General features: G+C 40.9%; 1 protein-coding gene and 1 long non-coding RNA gene across 2 annotated transcripts; one reads left to right on the top strand and one right to left on the bottom strand.

Annotated features, from left to right (window-relative positions):
• Positions 1 to 9,075: 9,075 nt before the first annotated feature.
• On the bottom strand, positions 9,076 to 14,207 carry LOC115787347 (uncharacterized). Its single transcript, XR_004020496.1, has 4 exons — positions 14,115 to 14,207; positions 13,966 to 14,003; positions 10,131 to 10,185; positions 9,076 to 9,723 (listed from the first exon to the last, which is right to left on the bottom strand). It is a non-coding gene; the product is annotated as an uncharacterized LOC115787347 (long non-coding RNA).
• Positions 14,208 to 16,099: 1,892 nt separating this feature from the next.
• LOC115782922 (transcription factor Sox-10-like) lies at positions 16,100 to 20,358 on the top strand. The gene is made up of 4 exons (XM_030733448.1): positions 16,100 to 16,227; positions 16,611 to 17,278; positions 17,675 to 17,946; positions 18,182 to 20,358. Exons 2-4 carry the CDS (start codon positions 16,833 to 16,835, stop codon positions 18,964 to 18,966), a joined length of 1,503 nt encoding a protein of 500 aa, XP_030589308.1. The 5' UTR covers positions 16,100 to 16,227; positions 16,611 to 16,832; the 3' UTR covers positions 18,967 to 20,358.
• The last annotated feature ends 634 nt before the right edge of the window (positions 20,359 to 20,992 follow it).

A 20,992-nucleotide genomic window follows, 5' to 3' on the forward strand; every position in this document is an offset into this window, starting at 1 on the left:
AATCAGTGAGGTGGAAATGAAGGCAGCATGAAGAGGACAAAGAGTGGAAAGGCAGTTGGTCCAGATGGCTTCCCTGTGGAGGTCTATGGAGATGTCTAGGAGAGAGGGCAGTGGACTTTTTGACTGAATTGTTTAACAAAATCTTGGAGAGGAAGCGTGAGGAATGGAGAAGAGGTGTACTGTACCAATTTCCAAGAACAAGGGTAATGTGTGGAGCTGTAAGAACCACAGAGGAATAACGCTGATGAGCCATACCATGAAGATATGGAAAAGAGTTATTAAAGCTAGTTTAAGGAGACAATCAATGATCAGCAGTATGGCCTCATGCTCAGAAAGTGCACTACAGATGTGACGTTAGCTTTGACAGTGTTGATGGAGAAGTATAGAGGTCAAAAGGAGCTGCACTGTGTCTTTGCTAATCTAGAGAAAGCATATGATAGGGTACTAAGAGAGGAACCGTGGTACTACATGAGGAAGTCAGGAGCGGCAGAGAAGTATGTGAGGGTGGTGGAGGACATGTATAAGGACAGCAAGACAGTGGTGAGGTGTTCAGTAGGAGTGATTGGTTCAAGGTGGGGGTAGGATTACATCAGGGATCGGCTCTGAGCCTCTACGTGTTTGCGATGGTGGTGAACAGACTGTCAGATGAGGTCAGGCAGAAATCTCTGTAGACTATGATGTTTGCAGATGACATTGCGATCTGTAGTGAGAGTAGAGAGCATGTGGAAGAGAGCCTGAAGAGGTAGAGATATGCAGCTGAGAGAAGATGAATAAAAGTCAGCAGAAGCAAGACATAATCCATGTTTGTGAATGAGAAGGAGACAGGTCTAACAGTGAAGCTGTAAGGAGCAGAGGTAATGATAGGTAGATGAGTTTAAATACCCAGGGTGTCCAGAGTTCAGGGGTGATTTGTGACAGAAGGATAGCAGCAAGAGTGAAAGGCAAGGTTTACACAATGGTAGCGAGACCTGTTATAGCTTCTGTATGTTTTGCAGAGAGAGGCACTAACAAAAAGGCAGGAGGCCAAACTGGAGGTGGTATAGTTCAAGATGTTAAGATTCTCACTGGGATTGACCAGAATAGACTGGATTAGAAATGAGTACATCAGAGGGACAGCTCAGGTTGAGTGGTTTGTAGACAAAGTTAGAGAGGCAAGATTGTGATGGTTTGAAATGGTTTAGATGTGGGGGATATTAATTTAGACATAAGTGTTATGGGCTTAGATATGCTTAGATTAGACATAAAACTCTCCAAATTAAATTGCCACATGATAAGATGAACAGTTGACTGTAGCTTTTAAGGTGAATTTCAGCACAAATCAACCAATTATTGAGCTTACAATTCAGTCACCAGCACAATGCATCATTAATGGTGGACACGAGATAATTAATAGCCCTCTCTCAATGAGAAAACACATTTTTTAGATTAAATTAGATTAATTTTATTGTCATTGCATATGTCACAAATACAGTGCAATGAAATGCAGATTGCATCTAACCAGAAGTGTTTGAGCAGTGATATAAAAACAGAGCATATGATAGAGTATGAACATGAGCAGTATATGTATAGAAGTGCAATGATACATGTACAGGTTTAGTGGGTGCATGTGTGAGTGAGGTGATGGAGGGTGGGAGGTGGGGCATGTGTGCTTGTGTATGTGTGTGAAGGGTGGTGGGTGTCGGGGGGCAGAGTTCAATAAGGAAACAGCTGTGGGGAAAAAGCTGTTCCTGAAACTAGTGGTTCTTGTCCGGAGGCTCCTGTAGCACCTTCTGGAGGGCAGGGGGATGAACAGTCCATTTGCTGAATGAGAGGAATCTTTTGTGATGTCAGTTGCTTTTCTGAGACAACCCTTCCTGTAGATGTCGCTGATGGTGGGGAGCGAGGCTCCGGTGATGCCCTCAGCAGTTTTCACCACCTTCTGAGACAGAGCAGTTCCCATACCAGACTGTAACACAGCTGCTTAGGATGCTCTCGATGGTGCAGTAGTAGAGGTTCACCATGATGTGTAATATATGTCTAAAATTTCTATTATATAGGTAAATCAGGTCGCTTTGGATCGGTGCTCACTCAGACTGGTGAGCCTGCAATATGATTTTTATTTAACAAACAATGGACAAAATATTTCTCAGCTAGAAAATGTAGTCCTGTGGATTTATGTTAAGTATCAGTGAGATTTATTTTTTAAAAATTAAAGTGGGAAGATAAATTCAAAAAGGGAAAACCAGTTTCAAAACCAGCAACCCCCATCTCTACACCTACCATAACTTCTGCCAAATAGCCCTCTGTAATGCCCTCTTGATGAGAGAACTGGTGTACAGACAGGCTAATTCAGACATGATAAGAAGGGCAAACCCTCTAAACCTCCGCCATCTCATTTACCGTTCCTCTTTTAGAAAGACCTACATTTGGACAAGGATGACCAAAAGGGTCACAGGCACTTGTCAATGGCACATATACAATCATTTCAGTCTGGTTCTGTATCTGTTTCAAAGTGCCACAGTAAAACGGACCGATTGTAGGCTGACAAATGGTAGACTGGAATAAAAGGTGAAAACACTTTAGAAGAAATAATGAAAGAAATGCAAAAATAGAAATGAAGAAAAGAAAATCAAAAACATTAGAAAGCATTAAAAACATCAGGTGGTAGTGAAGCTCATCTAGCTGCAATGTAGGAATTTCCTTGGCTGCAGGCTCCATCATGTGGCTGAACAGTGAAACTGAATAGTGACATCATGAGCAAAGTGTTGCATTATCACTACACAGTTTCTGATCACCATCAGAATGTTTGACAAATATGACTAAAATTGCCTTGGAGTAAACTGGTGATTTTACTAAGAGTTCTTGGGTTAAAGGACCATTACTCACAGGAATAGTTAAGCACAGTGGTTTATAGGTTCAGGACCTCTCTAAGGGGTCATATGAAAAGATATAAGACCATCAAGAGAATCAGTTAGGTAGACGTGTGGAAAACATCTTAGGATTTTCAATTTAGATTTCTTTATTTTATTGTTTTTTGGGGTTTTTTTGGCATGGGTAGCCGACTTCCCACTAAAACTCATTAGACCCAATGTGCACTTTTGCTCATCTCAAAAGGTGCCAAAAGGGTTTTTAACAGAGAATTTTTCAGCAAGATATTCAGTTTAAAGTGAAAATCACTTGCTTGAAGTGCTCATGTCTTATGGGCACTAGTACGTGCCCACGCTACAGTACTGTTTGGCCTTTTTGTGCTGTCGGCAAACTGGTATACTTAATCACATTGAGAACAAAATAGGGAGGGTAGCTGCTGTTTATATGCTAAAAATGGGTCATTTCAGCCTGTTGCTAGGTGGTTGCCAGGCATGTATAGTTCAGCTTTAGTGGCTATAAATGAGATGTTACTGTCGCAAAATTGAAACAATAGTATGTACCCATGAAATGCTGTAGGTTTATAAAAGCCAGGCCAAAAAAAACGAGCCATTTTATCCCATTGCTTGGTGTTTGCCAGGCAGTGTCATGGTGTCATAATATATCATGCATAATCCAACTTTTGTGGATATAAATTAGATACTGTTGTGAAATAAAAATGATAGGATGCTTTTATAAGGTGTTCTAGGTACACAAATGCTAAAAAAAAAATAATAGCTGATTTGAATAAGAAACTTCAGGGACCTAAAATATACCCATTTGCCAAGTTTAGCTGTTCAACTCTTCATGGTCTAGGAGGGGTTTGTGAGAAAATAAAAACAAACAAAAACAAAACAAAACAAAGCAAAAAACCAACAAAAAAAACAATGAGATTTTATAGAAACATGCAACCTACCACCAAGGCTGACAGGTAGGAAAAAAAAAAAAAAGCTGGGTCATAAACTTAGAAAATACTTTATGATACATTATACTGCCAAAAGTATTCATTCACCCATCCAAACTGTTTCTACAAACATTTGTAAAAGAATGGGTTGCTCTCAGTGGGTAGCTCAGTGAATTCCAGTATGGTACCGTGATAGGATGCCACCTGTGCAACAAGTCCAGTCATGAAATTTCCTTGCTACTAAATATTCCACAGTCAAATGTTAGTGGTATTATAACAAAGTGGAAGTGATGGGGAATGTCAGCAACTGTCAGCAGTCAATCGCTACAGACCTCCAAACTTCATGTGGCCTTCAGATCAGCTCAAGAACAGTGTGCAGAGAGTTTCATAGAACGGGTTTCCATGGCTGAGCAGCTGCATCCAAGTCATCACCAAGGGCAATGCAAAGCATTGACTGCAGTGGTGTAAAGCATGCCACCAATGGACTCTAAAGTAGTAGAGATGTGTTCTCTGAAGTGACAGATGACTCTTCTCCATCTGGCAATCTGATGGATGAGTCTGGGTTTGGCGGCGGGGGGGGGTTTCAGGAGTTGGGCTCGGCCCCTTAGTTGCAGTGAAAAACAACTCTTAATGCTTCAGCAAACCAAAATATTTTGGACAATTTCAAAAAGTTTGCGGATGGCCCCTTCCTGTTCCAACATGACTTCATACCAGTGCACAAAGCAAGGTCCATAAAGACATGGATGAGCAGATTCGGAGTGGGAGAACTTGACTGGCCTGCACAGAATCCTGACCTCAACCCGATAGAACCCTTTTAGGATGAATTAGAGCAGAGACTGTGAGCCAAGCCTTCTTGTTCAACATGAGTGTCCAACCTCACAAATGCACTTCTGGAAGAATGGTTAAAAAAAATTTCCATAAACACTCCTAAGCCTTGTGGCAAGCCTTCCCAGAAGGGTTGAAGCAGTCATAGCTCCAAAGGGTGAACCAACATCATATTTAACCCTATAGATTAAGAACGGGATGTCACACAAGTTCATATGCGTGTGAAGGCAGATAAGCAAATACCTCTGGCAATATAGTGCATAAAAAGTAAGTAAAAATGTAGTCTCTATTATAGAATCAAATTAAATATAATTTAACAAAAGAGAAGGTGGGAAAATATTCCTTTAGTTTTTCAGTCATGACCAAGGTCATACTTTCTACTTTAAGGTGTAGCCTGTCTTCAAACAGAACTCGTAAGTCCAACGTATTATCACTTGTAATCATATTTCCTGTGCAGACTGTAACAAAACCCCAGTGACAGCTGAGTTCTTATACAAGTGTTTACTAAATAGAAATTTATGTACATGTTATTAGTCATTTTCTGTTGCCACCCTGTATGATAGCTAAACTAATAAAGCATTGCTAACATCTGACCTTGAGAAAGCTCCACACATGACCTCACACTTTACAAATAAACAGCACAATTAATTTCAAAAAGTCAGATCACAAGCTGTGTCAGCAATATTTCCCTTACAAAAATTCACTATAGTTTCCTATGGTTTTTATGCAGTAACCATGGTTTTACCATGGTACCTCATGGTGATTACAAGTACTATGGTCCTACCCATAGTAGTACTATGGTTTATTCATAGAACTTCATGTTAGCTGTGGTATTACTATGATTTACATATAGAGCTTCATCGTAACTATGGGACTACTATGGTTTTAAAAAAGATGGACTACCATATCCATGATACTACGGTGCTTTCGTCCAACACAGTAAATGCTACCATAGTATTTTAATTCAACCCCTAATGAAAATTAACCATGGTTTTACTATGGTTAAATAAGCATGGTTTACCATGGTTTCCTATTTTTCATAGTTGTCATGGTTTTTGGGTACCATGGGAAGCATGGTTTATTACTGTGGTTTAACTACAGCTAAACCCTAGGGCATAAACCATGGTTCTTACCATGGTTTTTATTTTACTATGATTTTTCCCATGATTTTATTTTCCCATGGTCTTTCCAAACCATGATTTTACCATGGTTTTTTACAAACTATGGTTTTCTTAATTAAATCTATAGCTCCATTAATCTGTTTCACAAAACTGTAGTGCAATAACGCATACATCAAACAATGAATAGGCTAATTCTAATGCAATACTAAATGCAATTAAAAATCCTACTTCCTGTTTTTGATTATTCTTATGTGGCTTTTTTGATAGCTAGTTGGAAGTATGACGTAGGATTTTTAGTTACATTTGCTATTGCATTAGAATTAGCCTGACTGTTTTTTTGTTTTTTTTCACTAGTTTTGCATTTGGCTAGGGTCAGTGTCACTACTGGTAGCATGAGGTGATGCCTGGACCCCACAGAGGTTGCACAGGTAGCCTAACTTCTCCAGGAGGGCACATCAATATCTGCCATTGCTGTGTCTCCCAACACAGTCTCAAGAGCATGGAGAAAATTTCAGTAGACAGGCAGTTACTCTAGGGCCATAGAAGGTCCTTAACCCATCAGCAGGATCAATATCATCTCCTTTGTGCAAGCAGCCACAGGATGAGCACTGCCAGAGCCCCACAAAATGACCTCCAGCAGCCCATTGGTGTGAATATCTGACCAAACAATTCAGAAACAGACTTTATGACGGTGGCTTGAGGGCTTGAGGGCCTGATGTGCTGACTAACTTACAGGCAGTTCCTGAAGGATGAAGGAATTGGCCCCCACACTGGCCCCCACACTAGCCTAACCTAAATACATTAGAACAGCATGGGAACATTATGCTTCGCTCCATCTGACACCGCTGTTGAGGAGCTCAGTGATGCCCTGGTCCAGATCTAGGAGGAGATCCCAAGACACCATCCATCGTCTCATTAGTAGCATACCCCGACATTGCATATAAGTACTTGCCATACAAACTACTGAGTACTATTTTGAGCTGCTGTATTAAAATATTTGCAAAATGAACTAGCCTGGCACCTAATTTTTTTTCAATTAGATTTTTGGGGTGTCTTGAATTCAGCCTTCTGTAGAATGATCATTTTTATTTCCATCAAATAATGTGGCATCCTTGTGTTCCTAGCACATTACCCAATCCATATCAGTATTGCTATCCAGCATGATTACTTTTTCTTTGAGTTCTGATGTGTTTTTAGCAGTACTTTTTATCTTATAAAAACTGATCACAAAAAAGCTTCAAAAAGTTAAATAGTTATTGAGTGTGCAAAGGATCGACAGGTCTATCCTTGCAGCAGACTCGCAATCTTTTTATTTGGTGAGATGCTATTAGAAGTATGAATCTAAGTAGTCGCTAAAGACACAGAATTAGTAATGGACTTTAAAGCAGGTAGTGCAACCCAGCTCAGGATCGGATCAGCTGCTGTTTTGGTTGTATATCTGTTGAAATTGGAGGAAACATGGAGGAAGGTCACAAGACCCTCTCACTGAAAACATCATCTCTGATAATTAAACGGAGTAGTTCAGCAGCATGATTAATAATTAGTTCTCTAATTCCCCCTTGCTGCTCTTTTCCCTTCAGGTGGAAACCGATGCTCCCTTCTGTCCTCTCTAACGAGATATTTCCCCTCTTTGCAGTCCTCCTCTCTCCCTGCTGTCACCCTGTCTGTCTATCAGCCCGTTTTCTGATGTCAGTTAATTATCCGTATCGTCACATCCTCTGTCATCAGTGTCCGTGAGCGAGAGCAGCTGGGTGACCTGTGTGACCTTTCTTAAGGCTGCTAATAGCTGACTAGGATCCTGTCTTATAAGGTGGTGTGTGTTCCTCCTCATGTCAGTTAAGTGTGTGAGTGTGTGCATGTGCTTTCATGTGCATGACACCCCGCATATCTGCATGGCCTCTCTGGCCTCACTGGCTGCTTGCGGCCTCGGGCTGTGCGACGGAGCTGGTGACAGTGTGCGTGCTCAGCAGGGGACGGTATTCAGGCACTGGGAGCTGTGGCTGGGGGGATCTTTGATTCCATAATGAGCTGTTGTCCGTTGTTGAGCTGTGAAGCAGCTCACTGCGGGGACAGAAGAGCATTGTGTGCAGCTCAGGCCAGAAGAGGAGGCCTGACTGAACCAGGCTGGAAGCACCACAGGGCAAACATCTTCTGGATGCTTCTGTCTGTCTCCTGCATCTTCTGTCTGTCTGTCTTTGTTTATCCTGTATTTCTATTGCGAGGCCACATCGGGCCTGCTTCAAATCTAAACTGTTAAACCTCTGAGCCTCTCCTACTATGTAAAATAAAGGCAAAAACATTTGATTAAGATTTTCATGTAATTATAAAGTGGACACTCGCATGTCCCCTAGTGTGTATAAGTGCATATTGCTACACCCCGCAGTATTATATATGTAGATTTTAAGCTACCTTTGGACATGACCAGGCCAGCAGTTTCCTCCTGTCTACAGCTTTTATGCTACGCTTAGCTAACTGGCTGCTGGCTGCAGTCTTGATTTGCAGGGACAGATATATGAGAGGTATCTGTCTTCTCATTTGATTCCCAGCAGAAAAGTGAATAAGTGAGGTTTCCAAAAGGTCAAACTAGATGAGTGCTGCTTCACTACCTAATCTAGACATCCTGTCCAGTTTTGTGCAGTCAGTCCCTGATTTTCTGATATCTGTTCATCTCCCACTTGTCCTGCTGTGTGTTTATTAGCCTGTTTTTCAGGCTTTGTTCAGATGATTCTGACCAGTGTAAATACCTCTGCTCTTTACAGTCTGTGTAATAAAACGGTCACAGATTTCTCTGGTAGTGTTACACTGCAGGAAAAAAAATTCAAGCTTTTAAAAGAAGAACGAAAGAAAGAAGTCAAATTGATAGACGTAGGGTGTAAATAATAAATCATCATATTTCTCACTCTCTACCACCAAATATCCCATCTATCTTTCTGTCTTGTTGCCTTTTATCTCTGTCTTCCTCTGCTCAGACAACAACAGACTCTTTCATGTAGTCATCTTTTCCCCTGACCCTCGGGCGTTTTCCTTCTTTCTCCTTCGTTCACACACAGTAATTAAATGTTCTGTGAGGAGCCCATGATTGGAAAGTGGATGCTGCTTTCCCTCTTGTTTTTTCCCCCTCTTTTGCTCTCTCTCTCTCTTTCTCTCTCTCTTTCTCATACAAGTTGTCATAAAATCTATATTTGAGTTACTGTCCCTGATGGCATTTCAAAAGTTTTTTTTTTAAATTAAGAACACAGATGTTTTTGTTTTCATAAAAAATGATTGCTTTATTTGTGGTTTAAGATCAATTAACACACAAATGATTTGATTTCACTTTTACAGTCATCTTAAATTGTGAGGAGTAAGTGCCAGCGAGGGGAAGGGCATAAAAAAAAAAATCATAAATCATGAGGTACATTTGATGATATATTCTGGCTTAACAGTGACTGATTGCTGTGCTTCACTTTTTTTAAAATTACATTTAGAAACAGGAGCAAAGCAATTTGGAAGGGCAGGGTAACAGTGGATTGATTGGCTGAATTTATTTTCATAAAAATAAATCAGGGCGAGCAATCAGTTGCAATCAGCTGGAGCTTTTAAAATGGCAAAAACCTGTAGAAGATAAACTTTGAAAAGAACCATAATAAAACAATATACAAATAAAATGAATTAAAGATATGAGATCAGGATATGAGAGGCGACTCATGAAGTACAGACAGAAGCTAAAATGGTTTCATTAAGTTGCTAAAATTCATTTTAGGGCATTTTATCAAGACTTCCAGGTGGTCAACACATACAAACTAAAAGCAGTTCTTCCCAGCTCAGTGAGGGACTTGTAGTGATAGGCAGAGTTTCAGATAAACACTAGCAAAGGCCTATCACATGTTTATAGAGAAAGAAGATCTCCAACTTTTTCACAGAAATGCAATGATGAGTATCTAAACACTGAGTTCACCATAATCCAGAGCAGGAAGGAAAAAATGTCTTTGATTTTGTTTTGTTTTGTCCCTGCAAAACAAAGGAAAGTTAGTTTTGTTCTCCACAGGTTTTTGTCAGATTTTCCTAATAAGAGCGTCTATATGATATTTGAATGGAAGTTTTTTTTTTTTATGTTTTCTTTTATTTAACACACAGAGTCCCTCAAAAAAAAAAAAAAGCCAAAAATATTTATTTATAATCTTTCTGGGCATTTTCACAAAATAAATGAAGGTAAAAGTTATTTCAGTACTTTTTTTTTGTTATAGCTGCTTCTGATTTCTTTCCTTGTGCTTTCATACACTGCAGTTAACAGATTCACAGTCTAAAACAAAGTGTTAGTGGTATTAAATGAAGCTGTTTATGGCAGCACAACTCTAAGTTCTAGCATATCCTCAGTCAGATGCTGATTGATGAAAACCTCTGAGATTAAAAGTTACCTGAATTTAGAGTTCACCTGCATCCATCTGATCCTAATCTTCATTATTTTATTTACTTAGAAGAATCACATGCAAACAATGAGAAACAGACATAAGGAGTAAGAATAAAACTTAAACAATCTTAAAACATGCGCTACATGCATAGCAACACAGTTTCATATGGTTAAATATAAGCAAATGACACAGTGATTAACTGAATCTAAAAATAAAACTATGTAAGTGTGATTCTCATATTAAGAAAACATTGATGACAACCTCAGATTTGGTCTTTGCAGCACTGCAGGGCGAAATCTGAAGTATAGATAACATTGGACATAAATGCATGACTGAACAGTGTGCTGTCACGTATGACTGAGGGGCAAAACCGTCATAAATTTGCAACATGAATGCCACCATTGTCTAAGTAACCATCATCCTTTTCTTCATCATCATCATCATCATTACGCTATAAGTTTCAACAGCCTCATGCGTCTGACTCACAAATGCGTTTTTCTCAGGCTTTGTCTCAAACTCGGGCTTTATTTATTTATTCTTTTTCATCGGCGCACCAAATAATTTCTAGAATTCTTTCTTCATCGCTCTGTTGTTCATTTAGTTTTCCTCCATTGCTCTCAGTCAGGCTGAAGTTGTGCAAAGAGATGCGGACACAGCAAACCATCAAACAATAGACCATTCATGATGCTCTGCAATGCAATGATGATCCTGCTCTACCCTCCAGCCCCCACCCTGCACCAGCTTCCACAGCTGCACAGGAATGTGGTCCAACAAGTTACCCGCTTCCCCCCTCCCTCCTCGTTCCTACTGCCACCACCGCCATCCCTACCGCTGCCACCACCTCACCAGTGCTGCCGCCATCGCAACCGAAGCCCCTCTTTCCCTAAATAAAAAAGATGAAGAAGGCAAGAAACTATAGAGGGGGGGAGACTCAGACTGAGCACAAAGAGAGGATTCATGCTTGCTCACATACACTCCCAGAGAAAAAAGAGGGGGACCCATTTAAGTGTGGTGCAGCTGCACTAATTCATTGGGTGAAAATGGGCGAAAAAGGACTGACAGAGGTCAGATAGCAGAATCTTTTTTTTATTCATCCCTACGGATGGCGTGTCGCTGCATTATCGCCTCTTAAGAAATCAATCAAGACATGGATGCAGAAAACACCTGCAGCCTCTGATTTCACCAGTTTGGTGCAAGGATAATGTCAAAGAGAAAGTAAGATTTTGAGCCACCCACAAAAGCCTCTAATCAAAGTCCAAATCTGTCTCCATAAAAATGCTCTAACCATCTTCATGGATCCCCTAAACATGCTCATCGTCCATTAGCACAACCTGCTCAGAGTCCCAATATGACCCCTGTCTTTCCACACATTTCCAGTCACCAAGTAAATGCATCACATGACATCCATTTACAGAGTCAGTTATCACTGTATGTTGTTGACCCTGAAAACCTCTGAGATAGAAATGCTGCCTGCTGTTTCACTGCACAGGTCTCAGACCTACTGGCAGTGGTGTCACATGATGTTCAGTTTTAGTGATAGTCTACTTTAAGACATGGAAATCCCCAAGCAAAAACACTGACTTCAACTGTTTTTCTGAGACTTTGAGAGGGGATAAAAAAGAGCATTTATGAGTCATGTACAGTATTTTGCACTAAGAAAACGAAGAGGAAACCCCAAGCGTGAGACTGCTTCAACCTCATAGGAATATTTTGTAGTGAAATATAAAACTACAGGGCCAATGTGCCACTTCTGACAGATAATTTGAGATTCTCTCTTTTTTTTTTTTCAGAACAAATGACGCCATTCATTTCAGGCCAAATATGCCTATTGACATCAGCATGAATGCCTTCCATCAATTATGCACCATTTTGATGCAGAATGTGACCCAGCATGTGAATATTTGACCGCTGTGCATGCTTCCCTTATCGCCATCCTTCTCACACACTCTCTCTCTCTCATATTATCTGCATCTGCCTGTTTTCCTCTCTCTTGCCTTTTCTCTCTATCCATCATCAGATTTCAGGAATTTCCCCCCGGGAGCTGCTCAGATATTACAGCTAAATCTGAAGGGCACTGTCTCTTTTCCTACTTTCCTTGTCCTCCCACCACCTGAAGATCTAAGTTTCTGTCTAAAAAAACTAACAAACAAACAAGTAAACAAACAAACATCCCAAATTAAGCAGTTTCACGCTGTTCACACATGAAAATATCCAGGGTGCACCTGAAGAATGACTCTCTGACCCGCCTGCTTATCAGGATCTTTGACCTCCCTGCTGATCATGGGACCTTGTCCTCCCATCCTCTCTGCGCTCTCCCCGAGGAGCCACAGGAAACAAGCTCTTGTGACACAGTGGTCTGTGCAGCCATGAAGAGGCTCATTACAGCAGTCACATGGCAGGTTAGCAGGGACTGATGCAACCATGTGAGCTCTATTTTCTAAATAGTTATAGCTGCCCCAGGGCTCATGAGAGTTTCACACAGGACATATAAAATTTCAGAAAATGCACAAGGGCTTGAGATTTCAGGCAAAATCTGAGCTTGTTCTTTATTCTCTCCCTCTCTTTTTTTAATCTGTGAACAAACCAAAAACAGATGCAGGTGATCTCTGGTTTTCGTAACAGGTGTAATAGGCGAAGCTTGGTAACAAGTTAGCCATGGGTTTCAAAACCTCTGATTTTTAAGAATCTTTAGAGTTTTCTATTATTTTTTAAAAAGGGACTTGTAACCCACATCCGTTTATCATAATTGTATATAAAGGAAAAGCTTAACTGAAGCATATGAGCTCTCTGGGTATCAGAGGAAGAAAGGTCAAAGTCATAAATACTGTAAAATACAGTCGCTCTATATGACAGTGAATCAGAGCTGGCACTTCAAAATGTTGACATAAAATTAAAGGAGCTCAACTTCCTGTACAGTTTTAACTGAATTAAATCACATCTAAAATCCAAATAGAATAAATGTAATGAGTAATTAAAATGCGCAAAGTTACTTGAAAATAATAGTTTACTTTTTATATATAATTATAGGTCTGTTTTTATTCAGCTACACATCAAAAGACGTTTAAAGTTGATCTAAATGAAGATCTCCAAAGTTTAACGCGAGCGTGGGAGCGAGTTTCTGCAGCTTTCTGGGGCCTGTCGAATCGTTTAAATTCACAGCTGATGAACAAAACTTTACACGGCACCAAAGGGAAAACGTCGCCTCTTTCTTCGCATGTCTTTGGTTTTTTTTTTAATTCATTTGTAAAATAACACCTAGTTTAGTTCAGACCGAAACACAGGGCTTCATTAAACATCAGACACTTGATTTAGGAGGTTTCAAAGGCCACGTCCCTTTTCAGTCTCTGTTTCTTTCATTAAGCAGCCTTTTACAGTTTTTTTCTAACTTTAAATATTAGCCTAATGCTTCCTTTTCGTATACAGTCTTTTATAAAGTAGTTATAAAATATTATTATATAATTTATTACACTTTTATATTTATTTTGTTGGTGCGTGACAAAAAAACAGCAACAACAAAAATCCCATTTAACTTTCTTCCAAAAAATAATTAATAAACTCGCTTTTGTATTTACAAACATGAAAAATAAGTTGGTCTGATTTTTTTAATCATACACAATAAAACCAGAGGCATCAACGTTTTTTAAATCTTCTGAAAAAAAGTATTTTCAAGTCTTCTATAAGAATGCCTTAATATTTTCTACGTCATTTAATATGAAAAGGAATAACTGCGCAATAAGAGCAACCAGCAAAACATAAAAATGTCATAGATACTTGAAATTTAGAGTAAAGTTAAAAGCCGTAAGTCATTGGCATATTGGAATAATAATTTAATAAGACGTACCTGGCGCCTCACACTGAGGTGATGATAAGAGACTACACCTGTAATGAGTCACATAAGGTTTAAACTTTTACCTGAATGCACCTTAGATTAAATATGATATTGACAGCATTTTTAATGACGTCTTGATAATTTGGCGACGGAAACCTCACTGCTTTTTCCGACGTGGTCCCTGGGGGGTCATCAAATCCAGCTGCACTAACTCAACACTCTCCGTAAAACCGCAGCTTCCACCATTCCTCCCGTCTGCACAGGGCCGATGGGAAAACTATAGAACAATTTTTAAACACTTTACTGACAAAAAAAAAAAAGAAGAAGAAGAAGAAAAAAAAAAGAACAGCATCAGCAATCACCTCTTCTCTCTAACGCAGACAAAAAAAAACAAAACAAAAAAACAACCCAACTCACTTCACAAGCCTCGGAGGCCTCACCGCAGGTCCCAGCGCTGATGGTTGGTCGATGGGGTGCAGCATGTAGGTGTCCCCCACCACCACCACCACACTGCCGACACCAGCCCATCATCCCCAAACATCAACTTCCTACCATTAGCACCTCCGAGACCCGTATCCAGGTGGCGCAGTGTGTTTTTAAAGATAGAAAAGTGTCGGAGCGGGAGAAAGAGAGAGATCCATGTGTCCTGTCTGCTGCAGAGTATTTTCTATGTGTGAGCGACTAGTGTCAATGCTAGGACATAAGGGGAGAAAGACGCACACATCGCTCTCTGTTATCATTTTTTTCTCTCCATGTTTGCAGCACAAAACTGCTTTTTGTTCCCCATTTTTTTCATTTACGAGGGTTAATGGATAGAGGCTTGGGCGTTTGATCACATGGCTACAATTCACCTGAGATGGAGACAAAGAACGCAAAGAGAGAAGAGAGAGAGGGAGAAAACTGAGAGTCAGGCTCAACATGAGAGGCAAAGGATACACAGGGGTCATTGTTGCATTCATTTTGTGTGCGTGTGTGTGTCCGGGAGCACATCAAATGCTGCTTAAGTCGATTCTCTATCTTCCCATCATGCATTAAAAACACGGCCTTCAACTGTGCAGCCTGCAATTCGACCCTAACACACAAACAAACAGAAAAGGATGCAGGGGGAGGCGACTGAAGAAACAAGAGAATTGCATTATTTGATTAAAAAAACTACTAAAATAATTGTGAACCTAATTTATCTCAAGAGATGTTACTACTTGCTGAGATTATCTTTATTTGTTTTTACTCCAGGTGTCTGCGCGCTTCGTGCCGACCTGTTCCTTCAATTTTCAAGCAGAGAAAATCGCAAAAGACTCTTAAATATAGACTGTTGCATCGTATCTGAGAAGTATAACACTCAAAAATGAAATGTTATTTTAAGTAAAGGTGTGATTTCTGAGACATCAACTAACTCCAAACCATTTACAGCTATCCCTCCTGTCAGATTCCTGTTTTTCCCCTTTTAACGTCGCAAAATGGGAAAAATTCACGTCCACGAATAGAAATCATTGGAATAAATATTGTGCCTATTTCAGGAACTGCAGATAAGAGTAAACTGAGTAAGGAGATAATTATAAAAGATAATTATGCTTTGTATGATCATCATGAAGTCAAATGTATATAAAAAAATGATTATTTTGCTATCATTTATTTATGATTTCCCAATCCAAACCTAACCCAACACAGCCTACCTAAATTCGAGTTCATGCATTCTTTCTGTTCTTTGAATTTTTTTTCCTGGATCTCTGCTTGCCCAACACTCAATTTGCAGAATATCGTTGAATCGAAAGTTGAACTTTACAATCCATGTGGTGCCCTTTTTTTTTTTTTTTTTCAAGAACCGCACGGGGCAATAACTCTGTTCATGATTGTTTATTTGTTTGATATAAGATGTCAACACGTCCAACAAAGCTGGACTTCTCCTGCCTGTAAATGGGCGCACTGTAGAGTAATTTAAGCCACTCCAAGGTAAAAATCTCACCTCTTCTCCGTTGGAAATCTTACAGTGATGAACAGATGGGCATGAACGCTGCGTGGCTTCCGTCCAATCAGAGAGCAGCTGGATGATTAGCGGACCAATCAGAACACAGTGTGGTGTCCGGGGGGCAGTACTGGTTGTGCTGGAATGCTGCCTCTTTGGGAATGTTTTCCACTTTCAATCACAATTTTTTTCTCCCTGTCCCTCTCACAAGGCGCTCTTTAAGCTCCGGTGTTGCCACACAGAGCAGCCATTCATCGGCTCTACAGTCAGCCACACACACTTCCATGCTGAACCACTGGACGTCTAAATTGGTAAGTTATGTAATTTTATAAATGAAAGTTTCTTGCATAAAAGTGAATATTTCATATCAATATGTTTTTACAAACATGTTCTTATTATTTTTATTTAAAGGGGGTTTGACTTAAATTGGATTCTCTAATATATTCATAAATATATTTTGCCGGTGGTTATTATTCTCTGAATATGACTGGTACATCTAAATATAATTATTATTAGCCAGAGATGCGGTTTCAGTCATTTTGTGATCACATTTAGTCCCTAAGTCGCTCAACTTGTTCATCTTTAAATAAATTATGGCACGGTTCTGTTTCGGAGTAAAATTAAAATTATAATTCAAACTAATTTGTGGACGTTATTTGTACTGAATTGTCGCTGATGTTTGTATGATTTTTAGATTTAACCGCTGCTGCTGAAGAGGATTTCCAGTCGAAGGTGGAACGCATTTGGACACTTTTACGCAACAGTATGGCTTTGCCTAAGAAGAGTCAACAATAACTGGGCTCGTTGGACACCGCGGGCATTTATTTAAAACAATTTCATCACGCTGATTAGTTAGATCTGTAACAAATTTACCATTAGAGGATTGTCCTATAATTTGTCGAAACTGAAAAGAAAAATGTCCGGCGAGGAGCACAGCCTGTCCGAAGCGGAGTTGAGTCCCGTAGGGTCAGACGATGGTCACTCACTGTCACCGACTCAACCTGGAGCCCCGCCCGGCCAGGAGTCACCTCTGACAGGGCCACCGCAGCAGCTGACCGCGCTATGTGTTGCGGACGGCAGCGGTGATGATGGAGGAGGCAGACCGAGAGCCAAGTCTGAGGAAGATGACGATCGCTTCCCGATCGGCATCAGGGAGGCGGTCAGTCAGGTGCTGGACGGGTATGACTGGACACTTGTGCCAATGCCGGTGCGCGTAAACAACGGAAACAAAACTAAACCCCATGTCAAAAGGCCAATGAACGCCTTCATGGTGTGGGCGCAAGCGGCGAGGAGGAAACTCGCGGACCAGTACCCCCACCTACACAACGCGGAGCTCAGCAAGACCCTGGGCAAACTGTGGAGGTTTGTATGAAAAAAGGAACAGTGTGGCCATACAGCAGCACATTTCCTGTGCCCTGTACGTTAAGGATATGCCGGTGCTGAATATACACGTACACTTTTTTTTTGCGCTTCAGTGTGTGATTTTTTTCGAAGGAAAACGCCGAGAAATCAAAATGAACTTGTTTTTCTGTCATGTTCCTTTATACAATGATGTTAAAAGTGAAAAACAAAACAAAACAAACAAAAGCATTAAATTTAATCTGCAAAAGTAAAAAAATATTCCTGTATTTATCTATTGCGCCTGATTTGGATGGCAGCAGTTATTTATCGTCTTCAGACATATTTTAATAAAATGCTTTCCAAATGAACTTAGAAGGACTATAAGACTAAATTAGTCCTTGTTTTTCTCCTCCCTAGGCTACTGAATGAGAACGACAAGAGGCCATTCATCGAGGAGGCAGAGAGGCTGAGGAAACAGCACAAGAAGGACTACCCAGAGTACAAGTACCAGCCCCGGAGACGTAAAAATGGCAAACTGATGCCTTCTAATGAGTCAGACAGCCAGGGGGAAGGGGAGGCCAGCCACTCCCAGTCACACTACAAGGCTGTGCATCTTGATCACAATGGGGGAGCTGGGTCTCCATTGGGTGACCTGCACCACCACCACCACCATCACCACCATCCTGCTGGTAGGTGTCTACCAGGTTCTGAGTCTGGACACTTTATTAATATTAGCATTTCACTTTGCAAGAGAAATGTGATCCAAAATCAAAAATGCAACAAATAAAACAAATTAATTTGAGCCATAAGTTTTAAACATAAGTAATTTTTGGTAAAACATACAAAAACAAGCAAACAAACAAAACCTTTTTGTACCTGATGTCAAAGTTCACCTTATCATGTTGCTTCTTCTTTCTCTTTTAGGTCAGGGTCACAGCCCACCAACTCCACCCACCACCCCAAAGACAGAGCTCCAGTCTGGGAAACTGTCAGATGCCAAGAGGGAGGGGGGAGCAGGAGCTGCTGGAGGATCAGGGGGGGCCAGGGGAGCCCTTGGGGTTGGAGCTGAAGGGTCATCTGGTGGTGCCTCATCTTCAAGTGCTAAACCCCACATCGACTTTGGCACCATGGACATTGGCGAAATCAGCCATGAGGTGATGTCCAACATTGAACCATTTGATGTGAATGAGTTTGACCAGTACCTGCCTCCAAACGGCCACCCTCAGAGTGCAACCGGGGCTCCTGCAGCTGGATCCTCAGCCTCATCTTATGCCTATGCCCTGGCTGCTGCAAGCGGCCACTCTGCCTGGCTCTCCAAACAGCAGCAACAGCCTCAGGCCTCACCATCCTCATCTGACCCATCCAAGGCTCAGATCAAAAGTGAGTCTGCCTCCGGTACCCACTATGCCGAGGCCTCTTCTTCTCCCTCCTCAGGCACCCATGTCACCTACACCCCACTCAGCCTGCCTCACTATGGCTCTGCGTTCCCATCGTTGGCCTCCAGGGCTCAGTTCGAGTATGGAGACCACCAGGCCTCTGGGTACTATGCCCACTCCAGCCAGGCCCCTGGGCTGTACTCAGCCTTTTCCTACATGGGCCCTACACAGAGGCCTCTGTACACTACCATAGGAGACCCCTCCAGCGTGGCGCCCTCTCACAGCCCCACTCACTGGGAGCAGCCTGTTTACACCACACTCACAAGACCTTGAGGGAGACCAGCTGAGCAGAGGGAAATATGGGAAGCGTTTGAGTGGATCTGTGTGCGTTCAAATATGTGAGTGCGTGCATGCGTGCGTGCGTGCGTGCGTGTGTGTGTGTGTGTGTGTGTGTGTGTGCGTGCGCGCGCGTGTGTTTGCCATATTGATGTTATATTAGACGTTTTTACTTTTGTAGCCAATTTAATGCAAAATGCATCTATGGGGCCTTACACAGTTAAAAAATAGCCACAAATTCGTGCAGTATAAATTGTGATTCATGGGTCAATAGCCAATCAAAAACAGAAAAAAAAAACCCTAATGAACATGTGCCATCATAAATTTATAAGTTGGGATGTACAGAACGGGTGTATACTAAAGGCAGAAGAATGAGACGCCGAAAGTGGAAAAATGGATTGATGAGTGAGTCCGATTTGACCCAGAAGTGCTGGGTTTAGACTGACATAATCAAATTCTATTAACCAAACTAAAGCATGTTTGTGATGTTTTTGTGTTATTTTATATGGGTAGTAAGTTTATTGTCATTGTGGATATCTTAGGGTGTAACTTTATTGTGTTTGATTTGATACTACACATCTACATCTGCACCACTGCTTTGGGGGAAAAAAAAAAGGCATCTTTTGTTTCACTAAGATGCTCCCTGGGGTTGTTTTTTTATGGCCAGAAAAGGATAGCTGCAACTTTTCTTTCTTTGTAGATAGCGCAGTCTGTATCACTGTTCTTCCTTTATATTAATGTTGCTGAACTGATCAATGAAGCATTTAAGGGGAAAAATAGGAAAAAGAGAGGGAAAGAGAGCTCTAAAAGATGCATTTCGACTTGTTGCTCAGTCTCAGACATTTACCTCAACTCTGTTTGTTTTGTGCCAACAGCAAAGGAGAAATATGACTCTGGATACATGAGTGATTAAAGCAAATTTCCACTTTTTTTGGATTATTAAGTGCCTAACAGATTGCTGATCCACCTTTAACAGAGTTCAAATCTATAAGTGCAAAGTCTCAACCAAATCTCTCAAGATAATTGGCCAGCTTGGGCTGGTTGAGGATTAGAATCACATGTACGGCTATTCTGCTCCACATGTGGGCCAAACCTACGCTTTTGTTTTTACACTTTCTTCCTATGTTGCGCCCTCTTCCCCTTTACCAATGTGAATAATGGTCATTACCACAGCTTCACCTTTATTACGTGACACATATTCTATCATTTTATACTGACCCTTTTATCATGTAGCTGATAATTTTTATGTAAGTAATAATGAACTGTGTCACACCTTTGCTTCTTCCATTTTGTATAATTCTGAATAGTTTTTTTTTAAGTGTTTGCTATACATTCACTTGAGTATTTTGCTTCCTTACAAGAAAAGCAATGTTGAAATATTATTGTTGTCATCTATTAAATCAATTTATTTATAAAAAAAAGAAAATCCTGTGTGAGAGTTCTTTAACGCAACGGTCTTGGTTCAGGAATAACACGCAGAGCAGTTAACAAGAGAAGGGGAAAAAAATGAATTAAAAACATGCCGATGACGTGTGAACTGTAATAACAACACAATCAGAGCCCCACCATTCTAAGCTGTTTAGTGTGTTTGTGTGTGTGGTAGGCTAAAATTGACTACTAATTCCCCCACATTTAATCGGCTGGGGACTGCGTGTTACTGAGAAAGACAAAGAAAGCTATTCAGCGAGGGCGAGGGACAGAAAGAGAGAGAAGGGGTGGGTGTAAAGAGCCAGAGGCAAGGCCAGTTTCAGCTCAGTAACCAGTGTACACTTGGCCTTTTGTACATGGCCTTCCTTTCACTCTGCCCTCTCCTCTCCACCTGAGGCTCCCTCCCTGCCTCCAAACTCAGCTGCAGTTTAAACCCATTCAGTTGGCACGCAAAATTAAAAGGTCAAGTTTATTCCTTTCACTGTTTTTAGGGTGATGCAAACACGCAGCAAAATCAAAAGGTGATCATGTTCAAAATAAGGAAGCGGGGGTTAAAATTAATAGAGCAGCCAAAGCCCAAGGGGGGGGGGGGGGG

The sequence above is a fragment of the Archocentrus centrarchus genome, chromosome 1 (genome assembly GCF_007364275.1).
Source record: "Archocentrus centrarchus isolate MPI-CPG fArcCen1 chromosome 1, fArcCen1, whole genome shotgun sequence".
Lineage (NCBI taxonomy): Eukaryota > Metazoa > Chordata > Actinopteri > Cichliformes > Cichlidae > Archocentrus > Archocentrus centrarchus.

Coding starts and splice junctions, on each gene's coding strand:
- LOC115782922 (XM_030733448.1), top strand. CDS start 16,833: ATGTCCGGCGAGGAGCACAGCCTGTCCGAAGCGGAGTTGAGTCCCGTA. Junction 17,279..17,674: donor ACCCTGGGCAAACTGTGGAG/GTTTGTATGAAA, acceptor TCTCCTCCCTAG/GCTACTGAATGAGAACGACA. Junction 17,947..18,181: donor CCATCACCACCATCCTGCTG/GTAGGTGTCTAC, acceptor TTTCTCTTTTAG/GTCAGGGTCACAGCCCACCA.